The sequence below is a fragment of the Accipiter gentilis genome, chromosome 6, assembly GCF_929443795.1.
Source record: "Accipiter gentilis chromosome 6, bAccGen1.1, whole genome shotgun sequence".
Taxonomy (NCBI): domain Eukaryota; kingdom Metazoa; phylum Chordata; class Aves; order Accipitriformes; family Accipitridae; genus Astur; species Astur gentilis.
The window spans coordinates 17,417,266-17,442,000 of record NC_064885.1 but is presented as its reverse complement, the minus strand read 5'-3'; the positions used below and the strand labels follow the sequence as shown (position 1 = coordinate 17,442,000).

General features: G+C 44.1%; 1 protein-coding gene across 6 annotated transcripts; it reads left to right on the top strand.

The window, feature by feature from the left end:
• Positions 1–1,272: 1,272 nt before the first annotated feature.
• On the top strand, positions 1,273–23,396 carry SAP130 (Sin3A associated protein 130). 6 transcript variants are annotated; one of them, XM_049802641.1, is made up of 21 exons: positions 1,273–1,378; positions 2,137–2,254; positions 3,207–3,442; positions 4,044–4,202; positions 5,884–5,995; positions 7,512–7,636; positions 8,478–8,602; positions 9,194–9,344; positions 9,546–9,636; positions 9,913–10,017; positions 11,104–11,245; positions 11,517–11,638; positions 14,260–14,562; positions 15,649–15,823; positions 17,113–17,217; positions 17,965–18,326; positions 19,740–19,982; positions 20,288–20,413; positions 21,332–21,435; positions 22,122–22,235; positions 22,454–23,396. In XM_049802641.1, exons 2-21 carry the CDS (start codon positions 2,143–2,145, stop codon positions 22,610–22,612), a joined length of 3,171 nt encoding a protein of 1,056 aa, XP_049658598.1. In that variant the 5' UTR covers positions 1,273–1,378; positions 2,137–2,142; the 3' UTR covers positions 22,613–23,396. The 6 variants fall into 6 exon arrangements, with proteins under 6 accessions (XP_049658598.1, XP_049658596.1, XP_049658597.1 ...); XM_049802639.1 differs by having other exon boundaries at positions 19,737–19,982; XM_049802640.1 differs by having other exon boundaries at positions 15,646–15,823.
• Positions 23,397–24,735: the final 1,339 nt, after the last annotated feature.

The window sequence follows — 24,735 nt, the reverse complement described above, 5'->3', positions numbered from 1 at the left end:
TTAGCCATTCTTCGTGTGCTCAGTGTCCAATTATTCTTGCCACATCTTCTGAAAGTTTTGTAGCATTACTGTGATCTTTTTGAGCCGTGGGAATGGGGGAGCAGAACTGCTCAGCTCATTCCAGAGGTGTTGGGCCAGGATAAACCTGGGAGTCCAGCCAGGCAAAGCCCTGATTCTAGTTACTGCCGTCCCTGCCAGGATAACAAGGGTAAGGGCAGTGTCCCAAGAGTCAAGCCACAGTACAGGTCTCAAGTCCTGATCGATGGTCATCCTGAAGAGCGGTATCCCTCTGAAGCGAACCTAACCACTGTTCATGCCGAAAGCTTCTTCAACAGCTGTTTGCAGGGTTGTTCGCAACACAAACCTGAAGGGTTGTCAAGGATAAATTAGGGGTTACTTAAATGTGATTCTGTAATTTCAAGCTTTTCTTTCTGGTTTCATTTTAAAATATTACTAAAACTCTGAAAACGACAGTTGTCTATCTGATTTAATCTCTGAGCCTCAAGCCTTGGGGTTGCAATGTGCATTGTCACCAAGGTTTGGGGTTGTTTTTAATTTGCTTTTTCCCTTCTGTCCCAGTGAACAGCAAATATTTATGCCAGAGACAACAGGGGTGTTGGAGTCAGGTATTTAGTGATGCAATCTGTGTATTTACAAAGGCCCCTTTCCCTGAACACAGCAGGCCCACAGCAGCGAAACTTTTGTCTCCTGTGCGGCCAGCCCCGCGTCAGGCCGGTGGTTACGACCTGCTGAGCTTTTCCTCGGTGCTTCGCGCTCTGGGAAGCCTCTTCCTGACTTCGAGGTGCTTCTTTGCATACTTAAGTTTAGAAACAAGCAGGGAGAAGCAAACCCCTCACCGAGATGTGTCGGCAGAAGCGTTTCTGTACCGGTATCTGCTGTACCTTGGAGCTGGTGGGGCGCGATGCCCCGTGTGAAGAGCCGGCTCAGGCCTGCGCCGCTCTGAGGTGAGAAGCGGCAGGAGGGCGAGAGAGGCCCAGGCCTGCGGGGCGCGGGCAGGGCCGGCCGGGCAGCCCCGCCTGCCGCACCGGCTCGGGTGCGGGCAGCGGGGCCCAGCAGAAGGCAAGCAGGACGCCCACTCCTGCCGCCCCCAGGAGACCGTACGGCTCAGGGCCAATAGCGCGCCGAGGCTAGCCATCGCGCGTCTCGCGCGATCTTCGCCCGCCGGAGAGCGCGCGCGGACTACATCTCCCAGCGGCCCTGCGGGGAGAGCTGCCGCAGCCAATGGGGTGGGGGAGCGCCGGGGTGGGTGGGGCCGACCGGGGCCAATCCGCCGTGAGCAGCTGCGGCGGAAGCGGAGCTCGGTTCTCGGCGGTAGCGGCGCCTCAGCGACGGCTCCCGCGGGGCGCCCCGGGAACAGGTAACGCCGCGGGCAGCGAGCTCGGTGCCGCCTCGATCTGGGGTCCGAGGGCGGCTCCGGAGAAAGGCTGCGGGCGGGGGCCGGAGGCAGCCGTTGCTTCAGTGCGCGGCGGCGGCGGTGCGGTAGGAGCGGTGGGAGCCCGCGCCTGGCAGCTGCGCTGCGGAACGGGGCGAGCGGCTGAGGCGGCGGCAGCGAGGAGAGAGGAGAGGGGCGGGGCCCTGCGCGGCGGCAGGACAGGGACGGGCGGGCGGGCGGGCGGGAAGGGCCGGGAGCAGGGCAGGACCGAGCAGGGGTGGGGAAGGCCGGGCCGGACGCTGCGGGCCACGCTCGGTGCGGACAAGGTAGGGTCGGGCAGGCCCCGGGCTCCGCCGCGCTCCCGGGAACATCCGGGCCCTGCGGCCCCTCACGGCGGGGCGGGGCGGGGCGGGCCCGGCCCGGGCGGCACGGCCGGCCCTCATTGGCCAACGCTGTCCTTCCCCGCCATTGGCTCATCGCCTCGGGAGATCATTAGTACGGTCGCTCCTCACTGGCTGCGGAAGCCTGCGCTGGATTGGCTTGCGTGGCGGGGGCGCGCTTCATTGGCGCAGGGATGGCAGTGCCGCTACCGCCACTCCCAATGAGCGGGGCGGGAGTGGGGGGCGGTGCCTGCTGGGGCCGTCGTTGCTGCCCCCTCCCCCGCGAGCGGGGGCGGGGAGGAGGTGGCCGGTACCGTGACGCGCTGTGACGCAACGCAACGTAACGGTCGGCGGTACCCGCAGGTGGACATGAGCTCGCAGCAGTTCCCCCGCTCGGGCGCGCCGCCCGCCGGCCTGGGACCAGCGCCGCCGCCCATCCCCACCAGCGGCTCCGCCGGGCTCATCGCCCCCGCCGCCCCAGGTAAGCGGGCTCCGGGCCCCGCAGGGGACGCGCCCTGCCCCGGCCTCCGCCGGCGGCCGCAGCCCACGGGCAGCTGCCGGCTCCAGGAGCAGGGAGAGATCTCGGCGTCGCGTCGCGTCCCGTCCCGTCCCGTCCTCCCGCCGGCTTCTCCGGCGGTCCCAGGCGGTGTGCGGGGACGCGGTCGCACCGGGCGCTGGGCGGGGGGAGAGCGGGCGGCCCCGTGGCAGCCAGTCCGAAAGCTGCCTCGGTCACGAATGGGGAGAACAACGTGCAAATCAATTTAGTTGCTGACTCTGAAGTGTGATGTCAGGGCAGAGTTGTTCCTTTGCTCCTTTTAAGCGTGTTTGCTCCACTGCCCGCGCCCCTCAGCTCATCTTCTGCGTATTTTTAGCAGAAGTAGTGATGAGTGAATATGGGAGCATTTCATGTAGCTGAAAATGGGCTGGGAGCCCTGATTCTAGTTACTGCTGTCCCTGCCAGGATCACAGGTTTTCGGCAGGCTACCAGAGGTGACTGCGGGGAGCAGCTTCATTTTCAGGAGGGTTTATACTTGTTTTTCAGCCTGATATTCAGATACATAATGCATTAAATGAAGACTTTTTAATACTACCTGTTTGTCGTGGCACTTTATGGCAGTTACTTAGGTACTTATGTATTTTTCACTTGAAAGAAAAATTAGTCAATCTTTGTTTGAAGAAGGTGTTTACATGGACTTATCAGAGATGACCCCGAGTTGCCCGACATTACAAGGCCCATCAGTTGTGAGGGGAACCAGCAGGAGTGCCAGAGTTCCTAGGGTTTTCATCATTGGAATGTTTAATTGTAGCAGTGCATTTCTTTTATTTAGACTGTTTCTGACATCACATCTCTGACCTGGTGGGTTACCAATGTGAACTTGTTAACCTTTTTTACCTTTTTCCTCAGAGTTCCCTTTTTCTTTTTTTTTCGCTAGTGAGTGATGAATCTAGTCGTGACTCAGAAGTTGCTCCTAGAGAGCACATTGGCCCTGGTGGCTCTATACAACCTCGAGAAGAAAAGCAGGAACCAGTGGTGGTTCGGCCATATCCACAGGTTCAGATGTTGACGCAGCACCACCCTGTCCAGTCTGGTGCCCCAGTGACAGTGACAGCACCACCAGCACATTTGACTCCAGCTGTGCCACTTTCCTTTTCAGACGGGCTTATGAAGGTAATGAGGAGGTTCACAATTCGTAGGGAAAAATATACAATCTATATTACAAGTTAGAGTGTTGAGCAAAAATAAATTACACTGAAAACTTCCCTGCTTTTGTTTTTTAAGCTTTCCCTGTGTGCTTCTACTGACTGCACATTGCCTCCTGGGTTTAGGTGTTCTATATGATACATTGAGGACTTCATAGTATCACAGCATTATTTTTGAAGGGCATGGTTTTTGTTTATTTCTTAAGAGAAGGGTAATTTCAATCAGTTTCTGAAATCTTTTCTCTGCAGGAGTGGATGAGAATATCAAATTAACTGTTAACACCCAGTGTCTGTAGGGGAATACTGTAGTCCTAACAGATTCCATTTGTGACTCGTGCTGTATGTTAGAAGCTGCATGTTTCCAGTACAAAAGATACCCTTTCTTTGTCCCAAATGAAAATGGAATAGCTCTAAATGACCAATATCCTTCCTCTCCAAATGCTTAATTGTACTTATACTTGTGTAAAGCTGACTTTCTCTCCAGGCTTTGACCCCCAGAAATGATACCTGCTTCAACATTGAGCTCTCATTTGGAATAGCCAATGTTTCTGTCTTTGTATTTCTTGCAGCCTCCCTTGAAGCCCACCATGCCCAGTCGGCCCATTGCTCCTGCTCCGCCCTCTACTCTTTCTGCTCCCACGAAGGTTCCTGGGCAGGTTACTGTGACGATGGAAAGCAACATACCACAGGCTCCAACAATTCCTGTGGCAACGATCAGTGGGCAACAGGTTTGGTTTTTTGTTTTTCTGTTCCATCTCACTGCGTGGTCGGATCAATACTAATGTTGGTACAACTGAGGTGGGTTCTTGCAGCAGGAGGGAAGGTAGAGAGAGCAGGCTTCCCCATTCAGTGGCCACTGGTTGTTGGATCGGTTCTGCTTGGAGAACATCAGACTCAGCAACTTTCTAAAGAGCTAGTGATAACTGATTTGTTGTAATCATCCAACTGACGAAGCATGGTGAGGCTGTGATAGCAGAGCCATATCCAAAAGTACTGTGCAGCTGAGTCTTTCCTTAACAGCTCCTGCTGTTTCAGTATCACTTGGAGAATTTCTAGTGTAGACAAACTGCTGGGATTCATCACTGCATTGTTCTTTAGCTCTTCTGGGAGCAGATCAGAAGAGACAGGTGAACAGTTCATGGTTTTGCAGTGTATTCTTATTAAACCACTAGTGACAAAATTTGAGCGGGGAAGGTGTAGGTAATGCTTTAGATTCCGCCCTCCCCCCCCCCCCCCCCGCTAACTTTGACTGCAGATCCAGTCCTGGTGATTTGAAACTAGTTTACCAGAACACTGTGGTAGGTTGACCCTGAGTGGGTGCCAGGTGCCCACCAAAGCTGGTCTATCACTCCTTCTCCTCAGCTGGACGTGGGAGTGAAAATATAACAAAAGGCTTATGGGTCAAGATAAGGGCAGTTGAATAAAGCAAAAGCAAAGGAGAACAAATTATTTTATTCTCCACTTCCCATCGGCAGGCGATGTCTGGCCACTTAACTGGGAAGCAGGGCTTCAGTATTTGTAGTGGTTGCTCCGGAAGACAAACATAAAATAACAAATGCCTCCCCTTCCATCTACCTTTACTTAGCTTTTATAGCTGAGCTGACATCATATGGTATGGAATATCTGTTTGGTAAGTTTGGGTCAGCTGTCCTGGCTATGTCCCCTCCAAGATCTTGCCCAGTCCCAGTCTACCGGGGGGGGGGGCCGGGAAATGTTGGAGAGAGCCTTGATGCTGTGCAAGCACTGCTCAGCAGTATCCTGTTGTGTTAACAACACCTTTCTAGCTACCAATACAGAGCACAGTGCTACAAGGGCTGCTATAGGGAGAATTAACTCCATCTCAGCCAGACCCAGTATACTGTGAAGTCCCAGGGTTTTGATGTAAAGTGCCTTTAGGTGGATTTGAGTTAGGCTGGCTAAAGATGTGCAGCAGTTTCAGTGGATTTTTATCTTTATTAATATCCCTGGGAAGTCCAGAATTATAAGAAAATAGAATTAATTTGTTGCAGCATTTGCCAAGTTCCCACCGTTCTCTCAACTTTACTGGAGAGGTGGTATGAATCTATGCCTCAGAGGTCACTAATGGCAGAAGGGCCATCTCTGGCTGATAAGGGGGTGACTGCTGGCTGACTGTCACCCATGTAGCAACCAGAAAAATAGATCAGTGAAATAGATAAATATTTACATCTTCCACACACAATGTCATCAGGCTCTGTAACTTCATCCTGTAGAAACATCTGCCTCTTTCTCCACTCAACTTGTAATGCATGCAATCTTTATACACCAAATATTTCTACAAGATCTCTTTTCTGTCTTTGGGACTTAGATATGGTAATAGTGTGGCCATTAATTCTTGTTGAAACGGCTCATAAGTTTATTTTGGGTTTTGCTATTTCTTTAACTCTGCAGGGGCATCCTAGTAACTTGCATCACATCATGGCTACCAATGTGCAGATGTCTATCATCAGAAGTAGTGCTCCTGGGCCTCCGCTACACATTGGAGCTTCTCACCTACCCCGAGGTAAAAGATCTAGCTGTGCTATCACTGCCTTCAGCTCACAGCCTCTCGGGGAGGTGCATCTAGCCTTCACCTCTAAAATTCTCCTCACTGCTAACGCAGCTAAAACTTCAGCTGTTAAAACTGCTAGCATGAATAGGTGACTGCTGGCCTCTTTAAGAATTATGTTGCTTTCAGCCATTTAGGGCAGGACTATGTGACAATGTTTAAAATGCTGGCAGATACCAGCATGTCTGTTAATTCTAGTTTTATGTTGTTAAACAGTAAACACTTTAAAGAAAAAAATATACACTGGTATAGACTGACCTGTCCTACAAAATGTCATGTACATTCTTGGTAGCAAGTGTCACTCGCCTATGACAGTGGCACCTGGGCAGTTGTGAGGCATATTCTTGTACCCACCTCACAGGGTCACTCGTGCATTTTTGTGCATGCTAACATATCCTATTGTGTGCATTTGCATTTATCCTTGAGTTAAATGCTGGTCATAACTACAGACTCTTACCTCCCAGGATGTTGGTTGCTACGGCTTACAAAACAGGAGATCGGCCCCTTAAAAGAAGCCCTGTGCTCAGTACAGTCTGTCTGATTTCTGACTGCAGTTTTACTTTCAAAAGCTTATGGGTTAGGTTTCTAGTTCAACTTTAAACTGATCTGAATTCGAAGTACCATTTATTTTTATTTCCTCTCATATTCGATGTTATTTGGTCACTCAAATAAATTGACATGAGCAAAACCTAATCTTTTACTAGGGTAGGTGGAGACTGTGCAGCTTTATTTGTAGCTGAAGTAAAATGTAGTGTTGTTCACTTGATTCTTGTGGGACAGCTGCCGCAAACTTTGTATTGTCAGTTAGTGTGTGTTTTCTTTTTTCTTCCTGCTCTTTTTCTTTCAGCTTGAATGTTAACTTTTGAGGTAATAATTTCAATTAGGGACATCTACAGAAGCTATGCAGTCTAGTCCATCAAATGATTTTAAGGCTACTTGCCTTCTACAGTGATTTCTTATGATCGGGAGACAGCAAACAGTAGACAAATTAATCAAATTGCAGGTTCAAAAGGGTTGATTTGTTTTGGGTTGGTTTGTTTGTTTGTGTTGGGTTTTCTTCTACTGCATGTGTATTTTTCTTCCAAACTTCATCAGGTGCAGTGAAATTATTGTTGGTATCAGGTGACTTATTTACCCATTAGCCCAGTAATCAAACTGAATTATTTCTACTGACTTCTGTAGCTTGGAATAGAAGATTGGATCATTGGATCCCCTGTAATAATAGGGGAATGAGAAGTATCAATAAAGCCAATTCATTTAAAATAATACCTACCCTTCCCCACATACTTTTGTGAACCTTATGTATTATTTGTTGCAAGCCTTACTTTTAAACTAACGTCACCTGAACTGACATACACATGAAATGCATTAAAACTGAAGTACATACCAGCTAATGTCAGAGTCTGTCTCTGTGGTCATAATGGAGCCATTTGGGTGCACGGTATTTTAACAGACTTGCTTTGTTTCCCAGGTGCAGCGGCTGCTGCAGTGATGTCCAGTTCTAAAGTAACTACAGTCCTGAGACCAGCTTCACAGCTGCCAAATGCAGCTACAGCTCAGCCAGCAGTTCAGCACATCATTCATCAGCCAATCCAGGCAGGTAGCAGCCAGGCAGCTCTGCAGAACACTGACCACCAGCTCCAAATCCTTTCTGGCACTTACGTGTAACATATAACCTGTAATTGTGTATTTACTGGGCTGAGGCTGCTGTCTGCTCTCTTCCAGTTCTGTTTCTTGGGTACCAGTTTTTAATAGCAAGTAGTGAAATAGTTGCATTAGTCCTGTGGTTTTACTTCCTTTGTAGACTTGGTGCCAGAAATTGGGTTTTTAACTGTCTCCAAAGTGCTTAGAAGCTGGGAAGAGGATTTAGTTCAGATATACTCGGGTTTTAAAGTCTGAAAAGTCTGGTGTGATATGCTCGTGTTGATTTATTCTTAAATATACGTATCGATGTAGAATTTAAAAAGATCTCATTTTAATGTGCTTCTGTTTATCTCAGCTTATGCACACATATAAGGGGAAGATTGTAGATACCTCCCTATGATAGTACTAGTGTTCAATGTTAGGACAAAGGGTTAAACATCCTTAGTTTGTGCTTTCAGTTAGGATCCCAATCTAATCACCTTTCACTTCCTGTATATACTTGGATCAGGGTTTCTTTTAGTTCTGAAGGGAACTGACCTTTGGTTTTTTTCCTGAAGACCTTCAAAGGGTTAACGTTGTTGGTTACCAATTCCTATGATGTACATGCTTTGAAAACCGGGACAGATCTGCTTAGGAGCTTGCAGATCAATTCAGAAAGGCTGGAAATGTCTTAGAATGCCAAAACTTAGTGATAACACGTAGGAAGAGCAGTTTTAGCCAAGTAATTCCTAGTTATTCTCTAAACACCAGAATTTCTTTTCTGAATATGTCTCTTTTTGACTCCTTTTCATAGTCTCGTCCTCCTGTGACAACTTCAAGCACTATTCCTCCTGCTGTGGTGGCAACTGTCTCAGCCACAAGAGCTCAGTCCCCTGTTATAACTACAACAGCAGCACATGCTACAGAGTCAACCCTCAGGTAAAGACGCTTTGAAATCTACAGTGCTATGACTTTACAGAGGCTGCAGGAAGGGAAGACATATGTGTTAATCATCCAGAGTTGATAATCCTCTAGATGTGGGATGCTATAATACAAAAATAGTAATGCTTGCACGGTGCAAATGCTTTCAGTTCTGTGAATAAAGATTACTATAAATGTGAACTATTGCTCTGTGTTCTGAGAATGAAGGACCTTAATGAAACAGTTTTGAAGTCCTGCTTCCAGGAAAGCAGAGTTTCTATTGCAGGAACTCGTGGCTAATTTGGCCCATCTTTTTTTATGAAGATGCAGTGAAAAACGACCCATGAATGTTGAAAAGCATCCCTGACAGAAGGCCTCTTTTACAAACTGATAGGAGTTACTGATAAGTCTGCAGTCCTAGTTGCGTACGTAGGGCAGATGAGGACAGACAGTGTAGTTCAAATTTCTTAAAGCTGCTTTACCATGTACTTGATAGCAGTGTTGCTTTTGCAGAGGAGGAGACCAAGGCCTGATGGGTGTTCCTAAATTTTGTATTTCATATTTAGTATCCACATGGTTATGTTAATGATTATTTTTCTTTCTCTCCAGTCGACCCACCCTGTCTATCCAGCAGCACCCGCCTTCTGCAGCTATTAGTATCCAGCGGCCTGCACAGCCAAGGGATACAGCTACTCGGATTACACTACCATCTCACCCAGCTATAGGAACACAGAAGCCGCAGCTCCACACCATGGCTCAGGTAAACAAAAAAAAAGCCTTCATGCTTCTTTTAGATGTCTCTTTTGTTTATATCTTAAAGCCTAAGATTAAATTTGGGAAAAGAGTTAGTATTAGGTTAGAAATTAATGTTCTTTATGGTCAGTACAACATTATTCCATACTAAGTATATATTTTAAATATGCTAGTCTTTTAACTTGAAGGTTTTCATTTCGTTTCATAGAAAACCATTTTCAGTACTGGTACTCCAGTGGCAGCAGCAACAGTGGCACCTATTTTGGCAACAAATACCATTGCTTCAGCAACCACAGCTGGTGGGTATTCCTAATGCTATTGTGGGAGAGCTGTGGGGTGTGGGTTTTGTTGTTGCTTTTTGTTGTTTTTCCTCCTTGAAGATGGGACCTGATTACTTTTGAGGAATTCTTTATTTATGGTAAAGACTGCATTTAGAAGTGCATGAGCAGACTTCAGGAGGGAAATTACTGTTTTTTTCAGGGAGGTTGTCTGGGTTGGGGTTTTTGCCTTCTTTATTTGGATATAGGTAAGGCTTCATAGAAAGATCTTGTGTGGGTTTTTTTCTTTTTCTTTAGGTTCTGTGTCTCACACACAAGCGCCTACAAGCACCATTGTCACCATGACAATGCCCTCCCATTCTTCCCATGCTACAGCTGTCACGACCTCAAATATCCCAGTTGGTGAGTGATTTCAGGTCTAAGAGCAGCATGCAACTGATGCTTCGATTTTTCTGTTTATGCTAGCAGTGTTTGTGCATATTAGCAAATTAAGGAGGGGAAGAAAATCAGTTCCGGCTGGGAGAAACCAATTAACAGGTCTGCTGTGGCATAACTGTTTTAATACCAGGGAGAAATAGATGTTCTAGCAGGAGTAAGTAATAAAATGGCTCATTAAATTACTCAATTGAATTTTCAGACCAACTTGGGCCTTTTTGGCATTTCAGAACCTGCATTGTATATACTAGAAGTTGTAACTGCTTGGTGATAGAATATGGCTTTCATAGTTGATATTTTTTAAAGTTCCTTTCTGTGCTTCTTGAGGCATTAGGTGTAGCCTAGTCGAGTTTGATTAGTATGTTAATTTGGAGGTAAAACACTAAGGTCTAAAGGTGGGAACTTTATTTGCCGGGATGTAGAATCTGCCTGAGATGTTTCCTACAGAACTGTGTAAGTTTCCTTTTTTCATCTCTGTTTTCCTGCTGACCTCCTTCTTGTTCTTTTGAAATCTTGTAATATCTTTCCCTACCATAAATACCCAAGGAGTGAAGTTATATCTCCATACATCAGTGTTTCCTATAAAGCTTTTGTAGGTGTTTTCTTTCTTTTCTTGGCCTCTATGTATACTTGCCTGCCTTGATCTCGTTTCCCTCAATCTCTGCCAAGTTCTGCTTTGAAAATTTGGATAAATAAGTTCTTGACAGCAGGAAGGATTGGGCTGATCCTAAAAAAAAAAAAACCCAACAACTTCATTTGAGCACTGGAGTAACTTACTCTGTTAGCAAGTATAATTTATATATGCATTTATAATATCCATCTGTTCTGGTATAAACTGATGAAAAAATGTGTCGTTTCCCTTGCTCTTTCTGCCCATGGAGGAAACCTATCATCACTGTGGATAGGAAATCATCTGGGGATGGGGTGGATTTTTTGGCTTGAAGGGGAAGGTAGTAGTATAGGGGGTTTTGCCAGGAGAATTAATCTTGCCTTTGCAGTGTTTACCAACTTTTCCTTTGACTGTCAAATGATTACATCTTTGTCTTTGTGCAGCTAAAGTGGTTCCTCAGCAAATCACGCATACTTCTCCCCGGATCCAGTCTGATTACACAGCAGAGAGGAGTAATCTCATACCCCTTTCTAGTCACCGGGCATCTCCAAACCCAGTAGCAATGGAAACCAGAAATGACAACAGGTGGGGAAATAACAGCTCTGTGAATGAGAGTGTGTGTGAGTATGTTTTGAGTGCCTTGCTGCTTTTCTAGGTTCCGATATGCTGGAAATAATATGTTTTTAAAAGCTGGGGTGGGGGGAGTTTGGTAGTTTTGAATTAATCATTATAGTTGAGATACTTGATAGCTTATGATGGATGAGATTACAAAACTCAGGGAGTGGCCCAAAGGCAGAGGTTGAAGATGAACTGTTGAAATGGTGTGTGTAATACTTGCTTTCTTTGATGCCTTTAGGCAGTCGGTGCCTGTCCAGTTCCAGTATTTCTTACCAACGTACCCGCCTTCTGCCTATCCTTTGACTGCACACACCTATACCCCCATCACCAGCTCGGTGTCCACAATTCGCCAATATCCAGGTAACGCTAGCTTTGGGGCAAGCTAACTTTGACATTTTGTTCAGTTGTTTAAAGCTTATGTATGAGCTTTAGTGATGGGAGAAGCTAAGAGGTTTTTATGCTTGTTTCTGACAATTTGTAGCAAAAAGTCTTTGAGTCGTTGGCTGAGGTGAAAATTCAAGGGCAAGGGCTACTGAAGTACTTCAGAGGTCCACTAAATCCAGCTAATAAGTTGTCTTAGGAGTTTCACATTTGATATCCAAGGGTTTGCCTCTCTAAGTAAAAGGTTTTGATTCTACAAATCAAAACAGTTCAGCTCCTCCAAACCAAACCAGTTCTTTGATGCATCTTCATTCCCTGGTGTTCTGATGAGCCCCTTTTAATCTCTTTCCACAAATGTACAGTTTGAGAGAGAAACCTGAACCAAAAATGGAAAAAATAAGCTCCATTGCACACTTTTGCATTAGTGTTCTATTTAAAAGAATGGAGCAATTAGTGTGTTTGAACTGTTGCAGTAATTTGCAGACAGTCAAAAAATGATGTGTAATATGAGCCCACATAGTCAACCCAAACTTACATCATTCTGTGACAAAATTTGGAGCACTTTTACCTTACTGAGTGGTTTAGGACTGTTCTCTATAAAGTGATAATTTCCACAATCCAAAGCATAGGAATATGCATGACTTGGATTTTCATGGAACATCTATGTCTGCTGGTAGCATGTTACCCTTGAGCAGTATGGAGATAATTGGGAAGGACTTGGAGGTAGCAAAGCCTATTTGCTGAATGGGAAAGTATGCACAAGGAATTGATGAGCTACTGGGGCCTGTTCTTTCTGTCATTGAAAATCCAGTGAGAAGTTGCAAGTCTTGACTATAAGTCATGTCATGATTTGAGGTGGGCTTCAGGATGATTAAATGACTCACAAAAGGGACAGGTGAGCTTCTTTTGTACCTTCCTGCACTTTGGCTGAAGGTTTTAAAGGAGAATGTGCAGGTGAGTGGTGATACTTGGTGTTGGCAGCTGCAGTTGAGGAGTGTTACAGAGCCCCTGACAGAATATGATCACAGACTGTCCAGAGTTCCAGTTCTGGTAGCATATTGGGGTGATGGTAGGCTCATGCTAATTTTTAAAAAAGCAGATGTAGATTCTTCAGCAGGAGGTCATTGACAGAGACATTTTGCTTGTTAAATTGAGTTGAAAGATCAGTTGAAGGTACTAATTATGGCAGTAACTGGTGACAACTCAAAGCAGTGGATTCAAGGTATCAGGAGGGACATGCACCTGTGCTAAGCACAGCCAGGTGAGGGCTTAGATAAAAGTACAAAGGAGATTTTTTTAAAAGAGCATTGAGATAAGGACATTTGATGTAGAATTTTGAGGAAGAATGTTGGGTTTGGCTTTCCAAATGCTGGTTGTGTTTTCATATAGTCTCCCAAAAGGATTTTATTGGGTAGAAAGTTCTGCAACAAGAGTGTTTTGCATAAGGTATTCCACTAAGAGAATTAATGTGCCATACTTCATACAGAAGCCATTTTCAGGGACCTGGTGATGGATTTCAGGTTTTTGATGGCTGTTTTAGAGTGTCTTGTCAGCACAAGAACTTGATCGAAATCCTGTGACAATGACAAAACCAGCTTGTTCTGCAATGAGAGGGCTCTCCACTGTTAGCAAGCAAGTCCATTGTTGGCAAGTTCACACTTGCATTCTGTGTATGGCTGCAGAAATCGTGGTACTGTTCTGTAAAGACTGGAAATCCAGAGATCCAGGAACTGCAGGTAGTCTAACAGTATTGTTAAATGCTGCCTGGGAGAAGTGTAATACACCGGATAGTGGATCTGGAAAGAGGAAATCGTAGTTGCTTAGAGCTGTAAATAAAAATAAATTAATTGCACTTCTTAGAAAAGGTGCCTCATTGGAAACAGTGTTCTGTTGCAAAAAGATTTTGTGTTTGAGCTGTGGGATCCAGCTGATAATTGCAAGCCCTGTTCTGAGACAGATAAGATTGTACTTGATTTCAGAACAGTTTATCCACTTGCGCTAAGGAAGACTTTTATTATTATTATGTGGCTGGGGAAGGGGGATAAGGAAGTAAGTCCTGGTTTAAGGTACTTACACCTGAGTCTCTGCTTTCTCTGCTTGCTTTTGTACAGTCAAAGGTTTGGAGTTTTTTAATTGATATAATGATAAACTCTGTGGAAAGACTGTCTTTTGAAAAGAAACGGCTTAGGCTTCTGGATGGTTGGTATTTTTTTCTTTAAGCAACGAAAATGCCAAGTGTTAGTACTTAACAAGCATTGTAAAATAAGATAGTATGCAAAAATAGTGCACAGCTTTCTGAGGCTAGAAGCTGGGTGCAGAAATTTAATTTGAGTCTAACTAAAAGTAGAGATAAACTTGATCTTTTCTCTCTTGTTGCAATTTGAAATAGAAAATGGAATGGAAATAGAGTAACGTTTAATTCTTCTGGCAGACAATCTGGCCTCTCCACTCTCAAATTTACTGCTGCAACAAGCAGGCTACCAAATTAATTTTTCAAAGCAAAATAGTCTTTGGAAAAAGTACTTATGTGAGACGTGCTAGGGGAAACTGAGGCAACCCACTAGCTAGGTGTGACAAGGTACCTGTGTTGCTGCCCCCAGTTTCAGCCCAGGCGCCCAACTCGGCCATCACGGCTCAGACTGGTGTCGGAGTGGCCTCCACTGTCCACCTCAACCCCATGCAGCTGATGACTGTAGATGCGTCTCATGCCCGTCACATCCAGGGCATCCAGCCAGCACCCATCAGTGCACAGGGGATCCAGCCAGCACCCATCAGTGCCCAGGGCATTCAGCCAGCACCAATTGGGACGCAAGGACTCCACCCCGCTACACCAATTGGCACACAGGGACTGCAGCCAGCACCAATCAGTGCTCAGCAGCCACAAGCTGACACCAAGACTTCGGGTAAGAGCAACCAGCAAAGTCCATGCTTCAGTTCAGAGCAACTGAACTGAATTGTTGACAGCAACTTCTGTCCTACAAATTTTGCTTTTTTATTTTTTCTTTGATTAATGATCTTGTTATAGTCTCTGTGGACCAGTATTGGACACCGAATACATTCATACACATGTTGTCCCAGCAAATATTTTTTTACCTGTTTCTTAATTCGGTTTTTGGTTTGGTTTTTTTTGTGGGTTGGTTTGGTTTGTGGGTTTTTTTGTTGTTTTGGTTTTTTTAAGCATACCAAGTCAAGTGTGTGGGTAGCCTTGAGTGAGTTACTTCAGTGGAAAAGACTGGTAGTGCCTGAGCTTAAACAATTCTCTTCAGTAAGGCCTTGTGGGAAAAGTCATTTACAAGTAAATGGTGTTCTCTGAACTGTTCCAGCTATGCATTAGATCACAGTGGCAATCAAAATACGGCCAGATACCTTCAGCAGTGGGTAACCTGATCTTGAACTGTGATAGAAACCATCTTTCATTAAAAATGACTGGTCTGATGAAACCCCAACAACTTACTGAAGAAATGGGATATGGCAACTGAGAGAATTTGCTGTTGCAAAGCTGGCAGACATACTGATTGTGTGGTGACTTCCTGACTGTCTAAATGCTCTGCATCAGTTAGTTGGCCAAACAGGCTTTGGCAGAAGGTCAGAACATAAACACAGCTGATGGTGGTTCCTTACAAGTGGCATGTATTGCCACGTAGACTCTACCAGGAGTGTTATTCTGTTGACCCAGTTGTGTTGGTGATCTCCCTAGTGATATCTGCGTTTTCCATTTCTTCTGGAAAAGATTATTTCCCTAGCAGCAGTTGTTAGGCAGGAGGTAGTTTCCATCTTCCCTGCAGAAGGTTCAGTGATCAGCTTGCTTGTAGCAAAGGTATTGCTTACAAAATAGTCTGAAAGCACTGCAGTTAAAGACTGAGGGAGCGTGGACAACAGGTGGTCTGCAAACACCTGCTTTGTCATCAAATTTCCTTAAGTAACTGCTGCTTTTTCCTCTCTGTATCTGTCCCTCTCTCTGCTGTGTCAATGTCCATCCCTCCCAGCAGTAGTCTTGGCAGATGGAGCCACCATTGTAGCCAATCCTATTAGCAACACATTCAACACGGCTTCTGCAGCAACTACAGTTGTGCAAACCCACAGCCAGAGTGCCAGTGCCAGTGCGCCAGCCCAGGGCTCTTCCCCGCGCCCAAGCATCCTCCGGAAGAAACCAACTACAGATGGGTGAGTAGAATTGAAGATATATGAATGACACTTCTGTGCAGTCTTGCCCAGCTAAATGGAATCATTTCAGTGGAGATAAGAAAAGTTCTAGCAGATTATTCAGCCAGCAGTCGTTGTGAGTAACCTGCTGATCTGTGAAACACTCTTCTTTTCCTCCCCCAGGGTAGGATATAGTTTTCGCTTACTGTCAGTAATAAAATGAGAAGGACTGTTTGTCTTCTAGCTCTTGATAGTGACCTTTTGAGGGCAAGTAGATTTGAGACTTTCTTACTTAGTGTAATAAAAACAGAGTTCATAATCTACTAAAATTAGAGTTCCGTGCTTTGTCTTCAGTGCTTTTCTTGGAAGAATATGTGGATGAGTAGAAAGGACAGGATTAGTACCCTGCTGTGAAATCTGATTAGGAAAAAGGGAGGGAGTAACTTAAACTCTTAAAATATTTTATGTTGTCTGTCTAATTTTAAATGCCTGAATAAAGAGGCAAGAGACAGCTTTAGAATTAACAATGCATTTCCTCCTGACTAACAACTGAAAATATTTGGAACTGATATGTCCTATGAGACTAAAATTGCTTTTTTTTTATTATTATTATTTGGGTGGAAACCTTTTTTTTTTTTTTTAAGGCAGAGAAGCTGCAGCCTGTAAAACTGAAACAAATTAAAGAAGCAGAGGTAGATCACTAAAGAATGTTTCTATTTGAGAGGTTGATTATTTTGGACAACAGTTTGACTTCCAGCCCCACAGGAGACTGAATAGTCTCCAAAATACTTTTCTGTATTCAGCCCTGTGCTGCCTAACATCTGCATCCAGGGCTTGAGGTCCTGGAGTCAGGATTTGACACAGTCTATTCCAACTAAACGAAGCAGATGCCTATCTGAGCACTGTTTAGTTCCAGATGATTTTCTCAGTCTTGCAATAGCAGTGGAGGACAGTGGCATAGCCAGACCTCCCTTTGTCCACTGTTGGAGTCTGGCAGTCTCAGTAAGATGCTCTGCCTGGCAGGATGAAAGTAAAGCTGGCATTCTTGGAGAAGCCCTAAATGGGGGTGAGACTAGGCCAGAGCAACTAATCTTTTATCTTTAAAGAAAATAAAACATAACATCTAATTTGAAAAATGAAATGAGACTCACTCTGTAGTGAGTCAGTTATACTGAAGAAAATGATACAGCAATGATACAGCCATAACTCCTATCCTGGTTTGGGCAAGAGAGGGTTGATTCCTTTTCTTTCACTGGTATTCGTGTTTGCATCAGGGAGGTGGGTATCTTAGATCTGTCTGTCTCCTATAGGCTGGCAGTCCGGAAAAGCTTAATTCCACCTCAGCCACCTGAAGTAGCTAGCACACGTGTTGAGAGTAATATGCGAAGCACATCTGGATCACCGAGGCCTGCTGGGTAAGACTGTAGGAAACAAACAACTGCATCATAATAGTTTTACTATGTTTGTTTGATTTGTATTCTTTGGCTATTGGAGCATTTCCTTTCTTTTGGGAAACTGAAATCTATTTTGAATTTGTCAGTGTGATGACTTTGAACAGATTTGAGTAGTTCTGCTGCTGTGAAGCTGAGGCAGTAGCCTTTTAAAAGGTGTAGTTATGAGCTTTCATAAACAAACAAAAACCCTTCTGCTGTTGTAAAGGATAGGCCTTGAAACTTTTTTCTGTACTACTTAGGAATTAATGCTGAAGAAAGGTAAACAGAGCTTCTACCCTGCTTCAGTTTTGTTCAGTGGCTTTACAATTTAGTGGTTTTTAACTATGGGCCACAGTGGGAGCTCTTGAAAACAGAGGATGGGGAGCAGTACAGCTCTGGGTAACAGTTCCTTTTGTCTGCGTTGTGAAACTGTCTTGATCCTTTTACAAGTATTTTGAAGTTGCCTGGAATTAGTCATGAGATTTGCTTGTTACAGTGAGTGGAAGAAAATAGCATCTATAACAAATACAAAAGATTAGAAAGGGAGTGGAGGACGAACTGAGATGACACCTTCTCTTGTTGTTAAACACATTATGGAGCCAGGTGTTACTTGCAGGTGCAGGAAAAACTGGATAGTGTGAATCCAACTTGGCTCATTCACGTTGTGCTGGGTGGTCATGACCGAGATGCAGTTAACTTCAATTTGGTTTGCTTTTTTTTATGTTACAGTGCCAAGCCCAAACCTGAAATTCATGTGTCCATGGCCACTCCAGTCACCGTGTCTATGGAGGCAGTGTCTAATCAAGGCAGTGAGCAGCCCACCATTGCGGTCCCCCCTACCTCCCAGCAGCCCCCCTCTGCCATTCCAACAATCATCGCAGCAGCCAGTCCCACTTCGCAGCCTGCAGCAGCACTGTCCACCATTCCAGGAGCTGTCCCAGCTGCTCCACCAACTTCTACCACAATTGTGGCAGCACCTGCTCCTCCATCAACCATGAGTGGTGCCCTGTCAGCAGTGCTGGGTCCTGCAGTACCGGAGATAAAAATCAAAGAGGAAGTGGAGCCTATGGACATAATGCGACCAGTATCTGGTAGGTGGTTGTTAATTATCAGATTGCTTCATTTTTTGTTGAGACAGTGGAGAAATTAGAAGGATTTCAACATGTCCATCTTGAAAATGAAATTGCATCTCTTTCTTGGTCGGACAGAGCACCAGTCAGAGGGCTCCCATATGCCTTGTTACTCGAAGTTCTTCTTTGCCTTCTCCCTAATCTCCCATGAAATCACTTGTTATTGTGACTGCTTTGTTCACGTTCAAATGATCCAACTCTAAAGGGTGTGTGTGAATTCCTTGCTCAAAACGCACATCCTCAGCAGCAGTACCAATATATTATGGATCAGTTCAGTTAATTTCAGTTTTCTCACAAATCCTACTGTTTAGGTCCAATGGCCTTTCTTGTATGTGGAAAAACTAGTGACCAGAGTAGGACTTCATAGGGCCCTCCTGCAATTCGTGGATATTTTTCTCTAGAACTTTTTAAAGTGTGCATTATATTGCCTTACTTATCCAGCTTGGCCTTAATTGCTATCGGATGGCTCGATTTGGTAAAATTCAGATCCTTATAGATGTCAGGTTGAGCACTACACAGCGGCAAAACAATAGGAATGCATCCCACATTCATGAGTATCAGAGTTCTGTTTTAGTTGTTGGTTTTATCACTCTTCTTAAAGCTGTATGTTGTCCTGTGATGGAAGAAGCTGCTTGCTACAGATGTCTCTGGAGCACAGGCAGATAGCATTAAGTTCTTCAGGGTTCTTTTGTCTCGTACTGGCCGTTGTGGATATGCCAAATTGTCAAGAGATCCTATCACAGAAATTTTTTGCTGTGGACTTAGTCACAGCCGATTGAGCTTTTTCCTCCGAATGTCAAGGAATGTTTCTTCAAGCTACCTGCTGCTCTACTGCCGAACTTCAGAGGTGTGTTGATTGGTGCAGTAACCTACTGATGTGGTGGTGTTGACTTGGCAGTACAAGTAGACTCTTACAAGGAGAGTACTGCAAACCTGATTTGATTGCGTATGACTCTCTACTTTTAAGAGGAAAGGGACTTGCTTGCTGTTGACTGATCCAGGCTGGCGTACGTACAAAGATACGTCTTTACAGTAACACAAGACAGAAGTTAGCATGGATTCCTTTTTGTAGCATTAAACTAACATAAGCTTCAAATATGAAGGAACTGAGGGACAATTATCTCTGGTCTCATTGTTTATGCTTTTGTATATGAGACACTAACGTTCTTAGCGTATAGGCTTATCCTAGCAATTACTGCTGGCTTAATATCTGGCCTTCTACACAGATGGAGCTGAAGTGCTTGTATACTTCACGTTCCTCACAACGCACTGAAACAGGAACTACTGTCAGAGGTAGTGTTCAAATAATGTTAGTGTGTTACCTTTACACTGCTGATGGCTTGGGTTCTTTTCCTCTTTCCTTCCTCTCAGCAGTCCCTCCTTTGGCAAGTACTGTGTCTCCGTCTTTGGCATTGCTGGCCAACAACCTTTCAATGCCTCCAAGTGATTTGCCACCTGGTGCCTCCCCGAGGAAGAAACCCCGTAAGCAGCAGCATGTCATCTCCACAGAGGAAGGGGACATGATGGAAACAAACAGCACTGATGATGAGAAATCCACTGCCAAAAGTTTGCTGGTGAAGGCAGAGAAGCGAAAGTCTCCTCCAAAGGAGTATATAGGTAATGTCATCTCTAATGTCTTTTTTCATATGCAAGCATCTCTATTTTCTTTTCCGTTTGTTTCTCCAGAGAAGGTGCTCTTGCTATTCTCCCGCATCCTAAATACAAATGATACAGAATCCAAGTATCTGTTCCTCAGTGCTGTGTGTGTAGTGATGTTCAGGGAAAATGACCTTTCTCAACACAGAGCATTATTTTGTATGAGTTAGTGCTTACTGATCTTCTGCTGATGTTTTGTCATGCTGATCTCCTGCTTTCACCTACTTAATGATAATAATACAGTTCTCCCTGGCTCCCTTTTCTAGATGAAGAAGGTGTAAGATATGTCCCTGTGCGTCCAAGGCCACCTATCACATTGCTGCGTCATTATCGCAATCCTTGGAAAGCTGCTTACCACCACTTTCAGAGATACAGTGATGTCCGGGTAAAAGGTCAGTCTGCTTCTTATAGTTTGACAGTTTGATTCATCCAGGGTGAACTGCTTCAGTGTACCTATTAAGAGTGACTTAGGAGCATTCTTAGCTAGCTGGTGTTGATAAGCAATCCCACAAAAAGGTTTTGATTGCAATTTGGGAAACAAGGGCTGATCAAGCAAGCTAATGTCTTTCATTAGCTAGATGTTGCCTAAATCTCTTCTGCTTTCAAGAAAAAGGAGGGAAGAAGGGAAGGACACTACACAAAATTAGCTATAATTGTATGGTTGAGAAATCTGTTTACATACAGTGATGGAAACTTACTAAAGAAAGGAGTCCTTACAGTGACACGCTATGGTGATATGCTACAGTTTAGTTTTGTAATTTTCTTACTACCTAACAAACTTGCCAGTTTAATCAAAACCGTTCTAGATTTAGCATAACTAGTCTTGTCAACTACCAAATGGGCTTTTAAAGAAGCATTGGGGTTTTTTTCTAATATGAGGAAAATAGAGATCAGATACTGTTTTTCTAGGCTTTTTTAGCTAATATCTTAAATTTTTTAAGATTGGGTTTTCACAACTGTGTAAATACATCAAGGAGGGAGTAGATATGTATTTCGGTGGTAAAGGATGGACATTTTACTTTTCCATGCAGGGTGTTTGAAACACTGAGCACTACATTCTTTAAATGAGGAAAAATGGGATGTAATACAATTATTCTGGAAATACAGATAACCTGTTAATAAGCAAGAGCAGTGGTCAGATATGTGGCAGATGGGTAGCAGAATGATGGCAGATGGGCAGATGAATCAAAATGTTGCTCGTTGTCATTTATTAGGGTGTATGGAGAGCAGGAGTTGGCTTAATGTTTTTGTTTGAGGCCTGGGGAACTCCTGAAATTTGAGTAACATATCTTTGTGTTTCCTGGTGACAGAAGAGAAGAAGGCTATGCTACAGGAGATCGCCAATCAGAAGGGTGTATCCTGTCGTGCACAAGGGTGGAAGGTCCATCTCTGTGCGGCACAGCTGCTACAGCTGGTAGGTGCATGGGGCTTGCCAGCTTCCTACGACATGGGGGAACACGGAGTTGTGTAAGACAGGAGGATGTTTTTACAAACTCAGTACGTGGTCATCTGACATTGGGATACCATAAAGGAGCTGGTGTGTAGCGCCCAAAGGGAGTGGGATGTGCTTTCCCCTTTCTCAGGAATGTGGCGTAAGTGGCTTGGAAACTTAGAGTGTTGATTTTGATCCAGACATAAGAGCTGATGTATTTTGTACAGATGATCAAAATTGGCAACTCCCTCCTGATGATGCACAGGTCTGAAGAAGCGTCTGTTTGGGATGGTGCGGCTGATCTGAGGAGGCAGCACTGATCCACATTCCTGGATGCTTCTGTTTCAGGTTGGGGGTGAGGTAGGTGCTCTGCATTCTAGCACCAAACTCCCCAAAACCTCTGCATTCCTGGAATAGTATTGTGAGAAATAGGGGAAACAGTTCTGGTTAGGATCCATGTTTGTTCAGAAGTGGAGCAATTCTGTAAATAGGATGTTAGTAATAATGATAGTGCCACGCTTTACATCAGAGGCTCCATCTTCTGAATTACTAACATGAGCAGCTGAGAGGGGAACAGATGATCATCTTCTCTGTGTAGCTTTCTTAATGTGGGCGAATGTTTACTGGCCTAGCGGTGAACCTTCTCATGAAGTGCTAATGTCTTTTAGACGAACCTGGAGCATGACGTGTACGAGAGACTGACTGCCCTGCAGGAGGGACTCATTCCTAAGAAAAAGGCAGCGACCGATGATGACTTGCATCGAATCAATGAACTGATACAGGTAGGTTCCTATGGCCTCTCAAGCCAGCAGAACTGCCTTACCCTTAATTACAAAATATCCTACTGCAGTTAGTAAGAGCTAAAGCTGGCTTAAAAAATACGGCATAGGTACACTTCTTGTGTTTCCCATGTCATCAGTTACAAGTGGTGTTAGGAAAAGGTACAGTGGTTACTTAGACTGGACAGTCTGCTGTTAATGACGATAGTGTTTCATTTCAGGGGAATATGCAGAGGTGTAAACTTGTAATGGATCAAATCAATGAGGCTCGAGACTCCATGCTAAAGGTCTTAGATCACAAAGACCGTGTTTTGAAGCTTCTAAACAAGAATGGAACTGTCAAAAAAGTGTCCAAATTAAAGCGAAAGGAGAAGGTCTAAAGCCCAAATAATGACTCTGAAAATGGAGAACGTGTACAGAATGGAGTTGAACCTTTTTGTAGTTTGGGTTTATTTTTAAGCAGAGCATCTGAATAAAAAGGATGAGTTTAGGGAACAGATGGCAACAGATGGACATTTGAAGCCTGGTGACCTGAAGGGATTGTCACTGATCTGTCATAATGAACAAGGGTTTCTCTCAGGCTCATCCCTTTTTGAAGTCTTTCCAGTCCCATTTGTTTAACCCTCCTGATGTGTCAGTGCCTACTAATTTGAACTAGTGAAGCAGTGTGCAGCAGACAGCGCTCTCCTGTTCTGCAGCTTAGGGGTAAATGTACAGAAGGTGTATATACACCTGTAATGCAGGGGACACCGTGAGGCTGACATACAGGTATCGACACAGACAGCAACCATTCTTCAAAGTATTGAGAATGACACCGCTTTCAGTTACCCCATTCGGTTCTTGTTCTTCTGACCTTCCAGTGTCTGAAGTAGCCTTCTTAAATCAGTGCCACTGCACTAGGAGATCTGCCACATCCAGAATCTCCAATGGCTCAGAAGTCCTAGCTCTCAAGTTAAAAAAAGGAAAAAAGGGGGTGGGGGAAATAATTTCAAAGTGATTTTTGTAGTGTCTGTGTGTGTGTGTGTACGTGTCTATGTTGGTGCTCTGGGATACTTGTTTTGAAGTACCTCTTGCAACAGAGGACTTTCTGTAGCTGGTGTAATGTTAATTGTATGTACCACATAAATCCTGAAAACATTAATAAAGGACTTGGAGGTTTTTGTATGTGAGCAGTTTCTATACCTTTATACTAGTGAAACTATTCAGCCCGTAAACTCAAAAACAAGTTAAAGCCTTGAAAAAAGCCTGTTGGGGAGAAGAAACAATGTTGGAAAGTAGTCAGCCTCTTGTGCTGCAGAGGGAAGGATAACTTATAACTTAGTTCATGTTTCAGCTCTGGAAGATGCAATATGAATCTGCATTTAACCTTAATTTTTTAGAAAGGTTGCCAAATCAATTCATTTTTAGTATCCTCAGCAGGACATTTCAGTTTCATGAACTAATTCTGTTTTAAGAATACTTTTTTTTTTCCCCTCATCTGGTTATAGGGCTGTTATCTTGACTGTATTGAGAACCGAGTTCTTTCAGAAGTTAATCAGAAAAAATGGTATTTAATTCCTCATTTCTGATTTTTTTCTAACTAGATAAGTAGAATGTCCATATTCACACTGCTCTTGTGTTTTTAACACATGCAAAACCAACTTCTTCCAGATTTGTCTGGATGGCAGTCTCATTTTCTTATTAGCTTGATTTTAAAATAAAAACACTTACATTGTAAGATACAATATCATTATACTAGAATTGTAACTTTGGTAATAGAAGAGTTAACATAATTGTTTGCTAATTTCCTTAGCTAGAAGAAACAAAACATCAAAATATCCCTGCAGTTCTACAAGCCCACAAGAAGTGTGCATATATGTCTGTATGTTGAAGCGTAAGAGACTCTGGCACAGAGTAAAATGCGTGAAGTAAGACATGATAAGGTGGGAGTCAGACTGCAGCTTATAACCTTGTATTTCTTGTGCCTCAGGAACATGCATGACTGGTCAAATACTTGTTTGACATTGTCGTGGTAATAAAACACTGACCCCTCATCACTCCCAGGTTGGTAAAGACTCTGCAAGAAACTCGCTCATCATTACGAAGTTGCTTTTTGTAGGGCTGAGAACTGTTTTGCATTGCTGGCAAAGGGCTTTTGGATGAAATCCAAGGCATTACCAGCAAAGGGTGAGGTATTTTGGGGGAGGAACGGAGGGAAAGACTCTTTTAAGGATTGCAGAAGTTAAAAGCTTGCCTTTAATCCTTTCTTTTAGGATGTTCTCATGTAATTCTTTGGAAAGACTCCTGTAGTAGCCTTAGTTTTCATAAGCTGGTATTTAAGGCTATATTGTCTAGACTAAAAAGATCATGCTCTTTATTTTATAACCTTAGGATGGTAATAGTTCCAGTGTTGTCCTAGAAACCATACTGCTTCTGTAGGAGAACTGCTAACTTTCAGTTAGATTTCTCCAGCTAATGTTTTCTCGCCTCTTATTTATTCTTCATGCTTAGATCGGGACTGGTA